The sequence below is a fragment of the Aulonocara sp. 'chitande type north' Nkhata Bay genome, linkage group LG23 (assembly GCF_057382095.1).
Source record: "Aulonocara sp. 'chitande type north' Nkhata Bay isolate Kocher_YH1m ecotype deep benthic linkage group LG23, A_spYH_male_GT1.1, whole genome shotgun sequence".
Classification (NCBI taxonomy): Eukaryota; Metazoa; Chordata; class Actinopteri; order Cichliformes; family Cichlidae; genus Aulonocara; species Aulonocara sp. 'chitande type north' Nkhata Bay.
In genome coordinates, this window is record NC_141365.1 from 19,977,677 (window position 1) to 19,991,743 (window position 14,067).

General features: G+C 39.8%; 1 protein-coding gene across 5 annotated transcripts in view; it reads right to left on the reverse strand.

Annotated features, from left to right (window-relative positions):
* Window positions 1-1,086: 1,086 nt before the first annotated feature.
* LOC147301559 (sentrin-specific protease 7-like) overlaps window positions 1,087-14,067 on the reverse strand; it is a 29,016-nt gene continuing 16,035 nt past the window's right edge. For 2 of the 5 annotated variants that reach the window (XM_086283064.1, XM_086283062.1), the window contains 11 exons: window positions 13,354-13,577; window positions 13,066-13,133; window positions 12,875-12,991; window positions 12,136-12,270; window positions 11,956-12,048; window positions 9,410-9,486; window positions 8,886-8,941; window positions 7,715-7,758; window positions 7,219-7,287; window positions 4,751-4,901; window positions 1,087-2,997 (listed from right to left, as the gene is read on the reverse strand). In XM_086283064.1, the coding sequence (XP_086139190.1) occupies window positions 2,842-2,997; window positions 4,751-4,901; window positions 7,219-7,287; window positions 7,715-7,758; window positions 8,886-8,941; window positions 9,410-9,486; window positions 11,956-12,048; window positions 12,136-12,270; window positions 12,875-12,991; window positions 13,066-13,133; window positions 13,354-13,577 (1,190 nt within the window). In that variant the 3' untranslated portion in view covers window positions 1,087-2,841. Of the gene's footprint in view, window positions 2,998-4,750; window positions 4,902-7,160; window positions 7,288-7,714; window positions 7,759-8,885; window positions 8,942-9,409; window positions 9,487-11,955; window positions 12,049-12,135; window positions 12,271-12,874; window positions 12,992-13,065; window positions 13,134-13,353; window positions 13,578-14,067 lie in introns of those variants that run through there. The other 3 variants (XM_086283066.1, XM_086283065.1, XR_015127160.1) reach the window with 3 other exon arrangements.

Consider the following 14,067-nt stretch of genomic DNA (forward strand, 5'->3'; position numbering starts at 1 on the left):
AACCATGCTGAGAGAAACAGAAAATAATCCTAACTAACAAATGACTGAAAAAAAAATTATGAAGCCCTGTCAGATAATCCCGTTTATTTTGTTTTTGTGCTCAAATGCAGCTCTTTAAAGTCCAAGATACATTATCATTAAAATAAATCTTCTACAAAAAAGGTAATTTCCTTAAAATAAAATGAAGTTCCACCAAAACAACTGACATTTGTGAAGGAAAAGTTCTTCTGTGGTGCAGCCAGAACGATGATGACCATAAATGATCCTTTCCTTTATTTTTCTAGGAGCAAATTCCATTTCCACTAAGACAAAGCCGCTGGCTGATTCCAGCTACAATCCAACTCAAATGCACCACAAGTCAGTCAAAATCAATGTACAATCCAGCAATAATCCAGCTAGATTGCATCAGAAATCAATAACCAGAATAGGTCCATAATCCAGTCTGAGACCAGTTTGAATTCAGATGGAATCCTACCAAAGTCTAGTCTGGTTCCATTTTTAGCTCAGTTAATTGTTATGTTTAAAATATCTTGCATTTATTTTCTGGAGCTCCATACATTTCCTCTCCACTAAGAAAAAAAATTGCTGTCTGAATACATCTACACTCCAGCCTGGTGAAATACTAACACGACTGATTTTAATAATGACCCTAAATTAGTCTTCTATTTATAGTTATGGGATCAAGTCCATTAAGGCAATTTTGTATCTAGAATACATCATACAAGAATCCAGCGACTGAGCTGAGATTGAGTGGTTGCGTTGAGTGGCGTTTTATAGTCACATTTCTGATCCAATAGGACAAAGTTAGTGTCTGATTCCAGCCACAATCCTGCCAGATTACAATGAAAACTCAAAGAATGTAGCCATAATCCAGTCAATCCATCTGAATTGACTGGTTGTATAAGTGACCATGCATCCTGTACATATTTTCCTGGGGTTATGTCCACTGATTCATATTTTCCAGCAGAATCCAGTCAGAAATCAGCAACATTCCAGGTAGATTACAGCCAAAATCCAACCAGTACATGGTTTCAGTACAATCCATCTTAAATCCAGATGAAGTCAGTGGTGGCAGTGACAACCATAAATATGTCATGTTTATTTTTCCTTGAGTAACATTACAGTCTTCACAGTCATTTAAAAAAAAAGGGGTAAAAAAAACAAAACACTTAAGTGACACTAAATATAAAATAAATTCTCAAAAGCTCCTGAGAGCATGAATAACCCAGTCAACCCATCTTTACTCAGATTACTTTGTTAGGTTTTGCATTTTTCAGATTATTAATAAGGTTTAAATGATTTATTAATTATATTTTTTATGATTTCAGCGGAATGTGCTAACACGCTAACAGATGTTAAAGATTAAGCTCACAATCGTTTTCAAAACCATTTTAATCAAAATCTTTCTGTATTTTAACATTTTTTGCATTCAATAACAAAAAACATACAAACAAACAAACTACAATACATGACAAAAATCAAACCATTTAATTTTGCATAACATGTCACATGTCCATATTAACATAATTTACATGAAATATACAAAAATTATATGTATTAATATCTTTACATGATCTACTTTATCATATCGATATTTTCTACAGACATAGTGAAGAAACCTAAAGAAACATGCAGGTTGAATGACAACAAACGGAGAAGGATTTATTCGAGCTATGACTTCCAGTTTTCTGTCTTCAGGGCTCACTTAGATTATTTTGGGAGGTCTCATAGGGGCCATAAATCTGTCTAATCTCAACCTCCCATCGCTAAGATTAGCCGGTTCTATGGCCTTAAAAAAAAAAAAAAAAGTCAGTCAGTCAATCAGTTCAGAGTCAAACCAGGACCAGAACCAGAGAAGAGACAGAACAGCCCCAATACATCCAGGACCAACGCCCGAACAAAAGAGGGTTGGACCAAGTCTAGATGTAAGAGATACCAGAGTTCATCCAAGCCTGGGACCAAAAAGGGACCAAACTGGGCTGAACTGATGTCAGACCAAGGCCAGACAACAAACACATTTAGGCCAGGAGAGTACAGGCCGACATTTCTAAGGTGTCTTTAATGTTTTTAAATTTTAACAAGTTTATTTTGGTTAGAAAACTTTATTCTCTGACAGCCGTTATGTTGACATGCGGCGGCTCTATGGTGCATCCCACCTCAGTTAAAGTTTTTTTGGGCTCCATAGAGGTGAGTAATTAGCGGTCATTATGCTCATCCACTAATCTTGGCCTCTACTGTGGCGCTCCTGTCTTTAAATGTATAAGCCCTCCTTGAGGCCGGCGCCCCCTCCTGTCTGATCCACTTAATAAGCGGTAAGCCGATTGGTTCTCAGTGGGGGGGGCGCTCTGCTAAAACCACAGAGATTACCCAACTAGCCCACACAATCGAACGAACACAAAAGCAGACATAAACATGTTTTAACACAGACACAGAAATAAAAACATCGCATCATGTTCGAACAGGAGACGACTAAAACATGAAGAAACGGAGAAAAATAAATTAAAAAAGTAAATTAAAGAAGTCGGAATGCTAGAAAACACCAAGACACTCACTGGTAGTAACCCAGTGACCTCTGACCCCAGCTTAGACAAACACCAAGGACACACTCTCCTCACTTCACTTACAACTGATTACCAATTAATGCATCAATTACACGCTTCACTCTGCAGCACGCCAGCTCCAGGCTTTCAAAATAAGAGCCTCACATTGTAAAATTTAAATAAATACTTTTATTTAAAAACCAGGAAGTGTCAGTATAAATTTATGTACATTCACAGACATATAGTTTGACTGAGTGAAACAGGAAGCAGTCAATGAAGCAGCAGCAGCGGCGGTGACGAGTTAGCGGCTCGGCGACGGTTTTGGCTCCTCCTCCTTCAGCTGACTCTGGTGCAAACTCATGATTAGACTCCGGATCTCATCGCGCTTCTGTCGCGCTCGCTGCCGCGGAAACCAGCTCTCCAACCGCAGCGGGATGTCAAAGTGCACCACAGGGTTCTGGAGGAGCCAATCAGAGAGCTCGATTAAGCCTCAGACCATCAGGACATCAGACAAAGCGCACCGTGAAGACGATAACAGAGTGACGCGAAAAAAAAGCAAGTTTCTTTAAGTTTATAATTCTAATTAGGGCTGCACGATATTAGGAAAACCTGCGATGTGCGATAACTGTGATCAGTACTGCGATAACGATATGACTTGCGATAAAATAAATAGCAAAAAAAAAAACAAAACAAAACCCGATACATAATTTCCATTTTACTGCAACAGTTTTATTTAATGAAAGCTGCTGTATTAGCAGTGTAACAACAAAGTGCACTTTAACATTGAAACATTGCCCCCATAAAAAAAATTTCTGAGGTTTGAATTCTGAAAGACATCCTGAAAGAATTTGTTTTAAATAAACATAACTTAAATTATACTGCAAATTATCTCAGTGCAGCTGTTCATCATTTTACCACTCACCAAGTAGTTATGATGTAAGTCAAAACTGGAGAGTAAACTTTACTGTAGTTCTTTACTGTAGCTCAGTTCAAACATGACGGTCTTGCGGCATGTTTCATACATTTGTGGAATGGCAACATGGGAAAAGTAGTTTCGTGAGGGGATGCGGTATCTCCGGTCCACTTTATGTATCAGACTGGTGAAGCCCTCTCTGCTAACTGTATGTATAGGCATCATGTCTTTGTCACAAAATTTGTAATGGCCTCTGTTATTTCTTTGTACCGCTTCGGCGTTTTCTCATAAGGAGTTCCACTTGAAAAACTCTGATACAGAGACAGTTGTTGGACTGCTGTGCTCTTTGTCTTAACATTAGCAACCTTTGTTTGGCTAGCCCTGTCTTTCTGGAACTATTCAAACAGTTCTCTGTGGTTGTATTGAAGATGATGGTGGAGATTCGTGGCAACCACCAGAGGATCAGACTAGTGTTCGGCAAGTTTTGCAGAGTACCTGTGTTTGGAGAACGTCGTCTTTATCAAATCCAAAGTACCTCCAAATAAGCGAGGTACTATTTCTTTCTTTTAGGCACGAGTTCATAGTCAGTAGCGTTCTCGTCATGCGTCTCGCTCTCAGCCTTTACAACTCTGACTCGTTGCTGCAGCGTTGTTCACTCTCCACCTGCGTATGAAGCGGGCCTCTAATCCATTTGATTGGTTAATGCCGTTAAGGGCTCTGTTCGACTGGTCAAATGTGTAAAGGGGATTCTTTGATTGGTAATTTTTTTAAAGCACGTGTGTAAACATTTTAAGGTACCCAATTATCGCAGTTTACGCCGTCTTTTGCGATGGGCCCATCACGCAGGCTGATATTGCGATGACAATAAATTTTCGATTTATTGTGCAGGCCTAATTCAAATATTATTTTTAGTCATAACGTCAGAAAAACGCACTTGAAATACGATTCAACACATTTAACCTCAAAAAACATAACAAATAAAAGGAACCTAATTAATATTTTCTTTACCAGCATCATTCTGTGATTTTACACATTTTTTTCACATATTTCAATAGAATTTTTACGGTGTGATAAATATTATTATGATACAATTTATTTAAAAAAAAAATGCCAAAAATAAATAATTATTTGGAGACTTTGTTTCACATTTTTATAATTACAATTTATTGTTTTCTAGATAATTAAATACATTCTTGACATGCTTCACACAGTTTATTACTCTTTTGTTCTCTATATCTTTTGTTAATATTTTGTTAAAAATATTCACACCTGTGTGTTTTTGTGTGTGTGTGTTCACCTGTAGAAAGCTCTCGACATACTGCAGCAAATAGAGTCCACAGTCGCTGCTGTTGTCCTGCTGAGGGACTCTGCAATTGAAGCTCTTCATGGTGTCGGACGTGAACAGACGAGGCGACTTCCTGCGGACCTCCCACTCCACCTGCAGGTAGCTGAACAGAGAGAGGACCTTTAACCCTGCAGCTTGGTGGGTCACAGTTAAATACAGTGGGGCAAAAAAGTATTTAGTCAGCCACCGATTGTGCAAGTTCCCCCACTTAAAATGATGACAGAGGTCAGTAATTTGCACCAGAGGTACACTTCAACTGTGAGAGACAGAATGTGAAAAAAAAAATCCATGAATCCACATGGTAGGATTTGTAAAGAATTTATTCGTAAATTAGGGTGGAAAATAAGTATTTGGTCAATAACAAAAATACAACTCAATACTTTGTAACATAACCTTTGTTGGCAATAACAGAGGTCAAACGTTTACTATAGGTCTTTACCAGGTTTGCACACACAGTAGCTGGTATTTTGGCCCATTCCTCCATGCAGATCTTCTCGAGAGCAGTGATGTTTTGGGGCTGTCGCCGAGTCTGACTGTTTGAGGCTGTGGACAGGTGTCTTTTATACAGATGATGAGTTCAAACAGGTGCCATTCATACAGGTAACGAGTGGGGGACAGAAAAGCGTCTTACAGAAGACGTTACAGGTCTGTGAGAGCCAGAGATTTTCCTTGTTTGAGGTGACCAAATACTTATTTTCCACCTTAATTTACGAATAAATTCTTTACAAATCCTACCATGTGGATTCATGGATTTTTTTTCCACATTCTGTCTCTCACAGTTGAAGTGTACCTCTGGTGCAAATTACTGACCTCTGTCATCATTTTAAGTGGGGGAACTTGCACAATCGGTGGCTGACTAAATACTTTTTTGCCCCACTGTAAGTTCAAATACCACAGGGACGTGAAAGCAACTGTGACACTAACTTAAAACCCCAAACATTTTTACTCAGTGAAACTAAGTCTGTGCGTGATTAGTTGATCAATAATATTCCCTCACTTTATTAATTTGCAATTGACATTGATTTAGGTAATTGTGTTGACATCATAATACCTTTTAATTAATTTTTGGTGCATGTATTAAGCATTTCTTTCATTATTTCTTTATTTATTTTTTGTACTTTTATTTAATTCTTTATATAATATTATTACATTTAATAATATTACCGTATTTTTCAGACCATAAGGCGCACCAGATTATAAGGCGCATTAAGCAAAGCAAAACAGTCAAATAAGTCAAACTTTACTCAACTTATTCTTCTTGCTTCCTCCACTTCCGTACCATTGATGTATTAATGTTGAATTCTCTCGCTGCTCTATTCCCATGTTGTTGCAGTATATTAATGACTAACCTCGTATTGTGGATGGATTATCTCAGTTGTTCTCCTGACTGAAGTTTGGTCTGTTTACAGCATCCTGCCATAAGATTGCATTTGTCCCTAACATCAGGCACCCTCTGGAACTTTTATGAGTGGTAAAAAGTTAGCGTTCATCCACCAGCTTTACTGTGTTTATGTTATGCTAACATAGCTGTGTCGCTAGCCATCACATAACACATCATTATACAGGGAGTGCAGAATTATTAGGAAAATTAGTATTTTGTCCACATCATCCTCTTCATGCATGTTGTCTTACTCCAAGCTGTATAGGCTCGAAAGCCTTCTACCAATTAAGCATATTAGGTGATGTGCATCTATGTAATGAGAAGGGGTGTGGTCTAATGACATCAACACCCTATATCAGGTGTGCATAATTATTAGGCAACGTCCTTTCCTTTGGCAAAATGGGTCAAAAGAAGGACTTGACAGGCTCAGAAAAGTCAAAAATAGTGAGATATCTTGCAGAGGGATGCAGCAGTCTCAAAATTGCAAAGTCCTAGAAATCTACAAACCTTTATTAAAAATGCTGCAGTGTTCGTTTGACTTTGGGACCTGAGGCGGACGTAGTTTTGGACCCAGATTACTCTGCGAGGCTCCTCACTACAATAGCTGTAATGCTCCAACAATCCATCAAGCGGTGCAGCTTCATAGCTTACCAAAGTCGTACTAAAACATTTTTTGATAGACTTTTGAGCGCCGTGTTCCACATAAAATCAGTTCGAGGACAGTAAGCACAACCAGAATTCATACACAAGGCACACTGTCGATTTTTGAGAAAATTAAAGGAAATTAAGTGCGCGTTATAGTGTAGAAAATACAGTATATAATGTTTTTCATATTTTTATGGGATCCTAAATATTTTCAACAATTTATTACATTGGAAATAAAACAAATTATACAATTATTTTAGAAATTGCTTTAAAATATTTTAATTGTGTTAACTATGTTAATATTAAATATTTCATTAAAAACGAATATAACATTACTGATAAATGTGGGTTTGGTTTGTTTTCTGTCCTCTGTGCGTCCTGAGGTGGAACTCACTCTCTGATGAGTCTGCAGACGTTGTCGTGGTACGACAGTTTCAGTGAGTCCATGACCAGGAGGCACGGCCTGCAAACAATGACAGTGTTACACAACCATGGAAGGAAACTGGACAAACTGCAAATAATACAAAAAATAAAAAAAAATAAATAAAAAAATGAAAACGGTCCACAAATATAAAAAAACTGAACAAAAAAGGAATAAAAACTGGGGAAAAAATGGAAATCTGCATGAAATGTCATAAAAGTAATGAGAAAAAGCAAATAAACTCAAGAAAAATGAAGAAGAAAAACATGAAAAGAAACATCATTGACATGTGTCTGGTAAAATAAGGAACAGAAACCTCCGTGATTGAAACGAAATGATGTATAAACTTGATAAAATCTGTCATATGTGCAGAAAAAGTGACAAGTTAAATAAAAAAAACAAAACTAGAATAAAATCTGATCATTTCTGATTGATTTCGATGTAAAATCTAATGTGGGTGAACTCTGACCTCTTTAAGACTCTGTCCTTCTTCCAGCCCTGCTCACTGGACTCCTGCAAACACACAACACAGTTACTCAAACCCAGGATTTTAAAACAATAACGGAGAAAAACATCTCAGTGATTGTAAAGAACGCTGCATCTCCTCCTCTTCAGCAGCATCAACTAACCATCACATTTCACATTCAACACAAAGGTCAGCCCATGTTTTCCCAAACAGATCTCACTAGAAGATTCAACACTGAACTGATCATCTGAGCCAAATAAACTGTGTGAACTAATGAATGTGCAGCGTGAAATCTCAGAGGATCAGTTTTACATAAATATAAATAAACAGTGTCGTCACAGCTGTATGAAACGAGGTGGAAACCCTCCACAGACTGAGGACACCTGCTGCATTTTGATGGATTTACAGTCTGTACTTACACTTTAAATACCAGGTACTGCTTAATTACTGTGAAACCAGTGGTAACTTTAACATGTAATTACAGTTTACTACAATCAACTTCACACCTAAAGTGAAAAAGTATATTTAAACGGTAATTAAAGGGTAGTCAAGTTCAAGTTTGATTACAATAAAGTTACTGCTCATCAGTCTGTGTAATCAGTGGAGCTGATCTATAATTACAGTATGTTTACATTGTACTTACAGTATATGTGGATTATAATTAAAGTGTAAGGGCCATAAATAAAGTGCCTATGAAATTAGTCCTGTACTTACAGTCACAGTATATGTTGGTTGTTTTTTTTTTTTTCCCAGTAAGTTTCCCCATTGCCAGGTTTCTAAAATTTTATTAAGAGACCCTCACGACTCATCGAGTGACACCACTGATTAGCCAATCAGTGACATGGAGTCTGTTGATGTCACTTTCTCAGATCAGCTCAGAACACTTAGAATCCTGGCTGAGCAGGTAATACTGAAAAAATGGTTATTTATTGCTGACGGAAGGTTGCCAGTGGACATTTCAGGCTCTGGTAGCCTAGGTAACCGTGTGATGCATTTACATGTGAGTCAAGGCTATCCTTTCACTCTCATCATTCCAGCTTCAGTTGCTCACATCAAAGTTGAGAAACATTTTAGACCCACACATGTCACAACCTGAATGTCACCGGCTTTCTGTGGTCGTGACACAACTGGATATTTACACCACACTGAAAGCAATGACAGTGTATGAACTTACTGGTGGCTGCTGTGACACGAGACTAGAGTTTGGCTTTCCCACAGCTCCGGATTTCCCTGCAACGACAACAAAAACACATTCGCGTCTACACGAGCAGCTCTAAATAAAACTACATGTGAGGTTAAACATAGAACACCAAAGAAAAAAAAGATCAATGAATGAAATGGAAAGATGGTCAAAGAAAAAAAAAAAAGGAGAAATGAGCACAGATGATGAACCAGATGTGACCTCCAGTTTACTACGAGCTGATTTATAGACCATAAAGATTCAAAAATGTCTAAATGGGTCTTTAGTGGAGAACATATTTAAGTCTGGAACATTTAATCCTTTAATTTTGGGTGTCAACTTTGAGCATGGTGTTTTAATCAGCGCTGGCGAACATTGTGCCCCAAATACCCTAAAACGCTGCCTCCCAGAGGGACGTAAACACCAGTATGTCTGGTGCCCATTAGAGACGCTCTGCTGAACGTGACCGAAGCCACAGCTTTCATTCAGCCACAGAGACAAAAACCAGGTCAGCTCACCTGCTCGCCTCTGAAACTCCTCGTACCGAGCCTCCTCCAGACCTGGGAAACACACCACCACCAGGTACCAGTGAGCTCTGCCAACACAAAACCACAACATACAGCTGAGGAGAGACGGACAGAAAAACCCAGAACCAAAGCTAAAAACACACACACACTCATGGTTTAAATATTTACAAAAAAAAAAAAAAAAAAAAAAAAAAGAGGAAAAAAGTCAAGACTGGAAAAATGTGGTACAACTGAGCTTGTACAGAGAAAAAAAAAAAGAATGTGTAAGAAAACAAAACTACACAAAATAAATAAGAAGGTCAAAGAAAAGAAAAATGGACATTTTGCACTAAAAAGTTTCATAAAATACCAGTAAAAGAAAATAAAAAAATAATTGAATTAAAATTTAGTTAAAAATTTTAAAAAAAAGAAGTAGTGGCTACCAAATAAATACATGTGTTAAAAAATTAATGTCCCAGAAGAAAGAAAAAAAAAAAAAAAAAAAAAGAAAAAAAAAAAAAAAAAAAAAAAAAAAAAAAAAAAAAAAGCATAAATGGCACAAAACCACAAGAAAAATGGCCTTAAATGTCACAATAATTAATAATTAAATAAACAAAAACAGAAAGAATAGTAAGAATATTTTAAAACAAAAAAAAAAAAAAATACATAAAACATTTTTAAAAATAATGAAATAACGTGAAAAAAAATGGATAGTCCCACTGAACAACCTCAAAATCAGCAGACGTTTTATTCAACAGTAATAATAATTTAAAATAAATGTTGATCTCCATTTTATAATGATTAATAATGGGACATTATAGACTATGTGCACGTTAGCATATGCTACTTCCAGTGCGGAAACTCCTGTTGGGAGCTTTGTTTCCGGTGTCCTATTTGCGCCTCGTTCAATCCAAAACAAGTTAAGCAAATGAATGAATCACGTGGCGATTTACATTTCTATAGATGTCTTGGGCATTTATCCAATATATCTGTAAATTATGTTCATCGACTTGATATTTTTTCCCCCGCGCCTCAGGGATTCAAATTTTATATTTCTCAGTATCTGTAAACAGCTGTCCCTCATTTATCGCGGATGTTATGTTCTAAAATTAACCAGCGATAGGTGAAATCAAGTAGCCAATTTTATTTTTTGACGGTGCAAAACATTTCATGGACATCGTGGACATACAGTACTGCACTTCAGAGTCACACTGCTAGCGATCGATGCAGTGATTCTGTACTGTACAGGAGAGACGTCACGGAGGAGATCGTCTGCAGCGATCAGGACGCAGGACACAATGTGACGTAAAAAAAAAAAAAAAAAAAAACACAAAAAAAAAAAACCATGAAAACTTGCACTAAAAAAAAAAAAATCTGCGAAACAGCGAGGTGAAAGGAGAACCGCATTATTAGCGAGGGACCACTGTAATTTTGAAGGTAAGTCACAACATACCCTTCGTAAATACTAATGTATAGAAACCCTTACCAGCAATCATTCATTTTTTGTGTGGCTTTTTTTCACGGTTTGTTAACATGCTGTGCGGGTCTGTACTTGACTAGCTGATATCGACATAACAGGGAAACATCTGGTTTGACTATTCTTCACCTGTAGTTTGAATGCTGAACATTTGCCTGTTTAAATCATAAGACCAGTCACTATACAGAGATGTGCTTCTGAATGTGGACGATGTGTCTTCTGCTGCAGTAATGCAGTTCTGCTTGTGTTGAGTGATGTAAACAACTGATCGATCTAAACTCTTTAAACATCAAAATTGATCATTAGATTTTTTATGACACAGCAGCGGTGAGTGTTCCCACCTTCTGCTCTTTGTAACTTAACGCAATCTTTCCGTTTTCGAGTTTTGGTCATGATTTTGGAGTATATCTTTGCAGTAGCCCTACATCCGGTCTCAAACCAGGAAGTTAGCATTTTCTCGTGCACAGGGTCTATTGAAACTGTGATGTTGGTGCTGAGAGCTGACCAGAGGAAAACAAAGCCAGGTTTTCTGTGGTTGTGACTCTGAGTGGGAGTTAAACTGATTTGGTTGCACTTTTTTCCCCCTTTTTAAAAAAAAAAAAAGAAAAACAGAGTTTAATGTGTTTTTCAGGCCTGAGTATTTCATGTGGATATCTGCTGTATGAACGTATGAAGGTGCCACATTAACACTGCGCCTCTGAAAATATTCTCAGTGTGGAGGTAAAATGTCGCCTGGCCTCGTTAAAAACACGAAGGAATGGTGCAAAGATGCCGTAAAAGCAGCCTGAGGTTTAAGATGTCCTGAGCAGGTCTGGATGTTAATGAGGACCCTGAGGGGGGGGGCTGGGCCTGGGGTCAGAGTGGAGCGACAGTGGAGGAAGCGTCTCTGGTAAAGCCATCACGTGCGGCCAGTTGGCAGGTACGTGCGCTGATGAGGTGCTCGAGTGCAGCTTTTATTGAAAAGTGGCGTCTCTGAATGTGGGGCGAGGAGCTGAGGTCAGTGCGGGCGGCTCCAGGAGGTTTTATTCCTTTATTCCAGCTGACCACAGCGCCACTGTGAAGGTGGAGGAGAGGGACTTACTCTTGATTGACAGGCACGAACAGGAAGTCTTTGGTGAAAATGTCCACGTGGCGAGTCCACGTCTTCACCCGCTGGTGCCGCGTGTGACGGTCACTGAGGACACATGAGCACAGAGACACTCAGACATCTGAAACCTCGCACACCTTTTTTTTTTTTTTTTTAAATAAAAGAGATGCACACGCTTGCTCGTACGGGACATAGGGGGCGGTGCCCTCGCCGGCCGCTCGCCGTCTGCTCAGCTGCTTGTAAAAGAAGCTGCTGAAGATGTGACTCCTCTCAGCCACCGAGCCGCCAACGCCCTCCAGGAGGAGATACCTGCAGCACAAAGAAGGAGGGGAGGGGGACCCCTGCAGGTGACCAGCAGCTACTACAACCTCTGAAACCTCTGAGGGAGGTAGGCGGGGGAAGGAATCAGGGTTGGGGGGAGAAAACAGTGAAGGAATAGGGAAAAAAGAAGGAAGGAGGGAAGGAAGTAATGAGAGAGGGAAGTATAGAGGGAAGAAGGAAAGTAAAGTAGAAATGAAGGCAGAAGGAAGGAAGAATAAAAAAGGGGATGAGGACGAGTGGATGAAGGAATCTGGTAAAGAGGTAAGGAATGACGGAAGAAGGAAGGAAAAACAGAAGAAAAGAAGTGAAAGGAGTGGAAGAAGATAGGAAGAAGAAATTGGGGAAGGAAGTAAAGAGGAAAGTAAGGAAGTAACAAAGAAGGATGATGGAGGGATGGAAGAAATGAAGGAGGGATCAAGGAGAAAAGGAAGTGAAGAAATGAAAGAAAGAAGGAAGAATGCAGAGAAGGTAGAAAGGAAGGGAAGCGTGAGGGAAAAGAAAGAAGCAGCAAGAGGTTAGGGGGCAGGGAAAGAGGGGAGGAATGTAAAGAAAGAAAAAAGCAAAGGAAGCAAGGACAAGTGGACAAACTGACTTGAGGTAGAAGTCGATGATGACATCATTGAGGAACTCGCCAGCATCCAGACAGGCCAGGTCCTCCTTGGTCACGGTGATGCGGCCTTTGCAGGGGGCCACGGGGTACTGGATCAGCCTGGAGACCAAACTCAGGGTTAAAGCCCATATATGTAGTGTTTGTCCTGGTTATACTGGTTATACTGGTTTTACCTGGTGGGAAGACCAGCAGAGTTTAGGCTGGACTTGTTTCTCTGACCTCTGCTCAGTTGATTCGACCTCTGTCAGGAAACACACATCTGTGACTTTTGACCTTTAATAGTAACGTTTTGTGACAGACTGATTAGTTTGTGTATCAGGTTACAATCTGTGTCTCTTTATTTAATGATCTGTTTTCAACCATAACTTTTAGTCTCATAGTCTGTCCTGATGGCGTTCAGCGCCACGGCAAAAGCAGAGGAGCTCAGAGGAGGTGAAGGGAGAGGACGAGTCATCTCTTACCGTCGAGTGTCCCAGCAGTCTGAGGAGGTGCTGGTCCACAGGAGGAGGACAGCTGTGGAGGAGCAGCAGCCCGTTGGCCCAGTCCAGAGGGGAGGCCGGGCCTTCAGAGGAGGAGGGGGTGGCGACTTTGTACTCCTCCATGTCGAGGATGGAGGCCAGCAGGGCGGCCTGGAGCTCCTGCAGCTGCTCCTTCAATAGCAGGAGGATGAAGCAGCATGGAGGACCTACAGAGAGTAGGAGATGCCAGGTTATCCAACATGAGTACATTAAAACCAGTTATAAACAGACTGGTCCAGGATCAGCCCAGTCAGCCCAGCGCTGTGATGTCATTGAGCACTATGAGCCCAGTTGAACCAGTGAGAGCTCTTCTATTCTCCCAGTAAACACCAGCAGCAGCTCTCTCTCTCTGTTTCCACCCGCAGGTCTCTCTGGCCCCGTACAGATGACCTCACAGCTGGAATCGGTACACTGTGCCTCCGGCTTGCCACGATTGGCCGATGGCTGGGTATGGAGCCCTTTGATTGGCCGGCAGGGGCCCGGCCCAGCGCTGCACGGCTGCAGAAGTAAATTTTCCGTGAAGCCTCAGAGTGAAGCTTTGATTTTGGGCTTTGTGCAGAGATCCTGTGTGAGGCTGATGGATCACTGCATGGGGAAAACAGCTTGACTCTGTAACAGTTTTATAATTGAATCTAATAAACCGACTCCAGCCCGGTT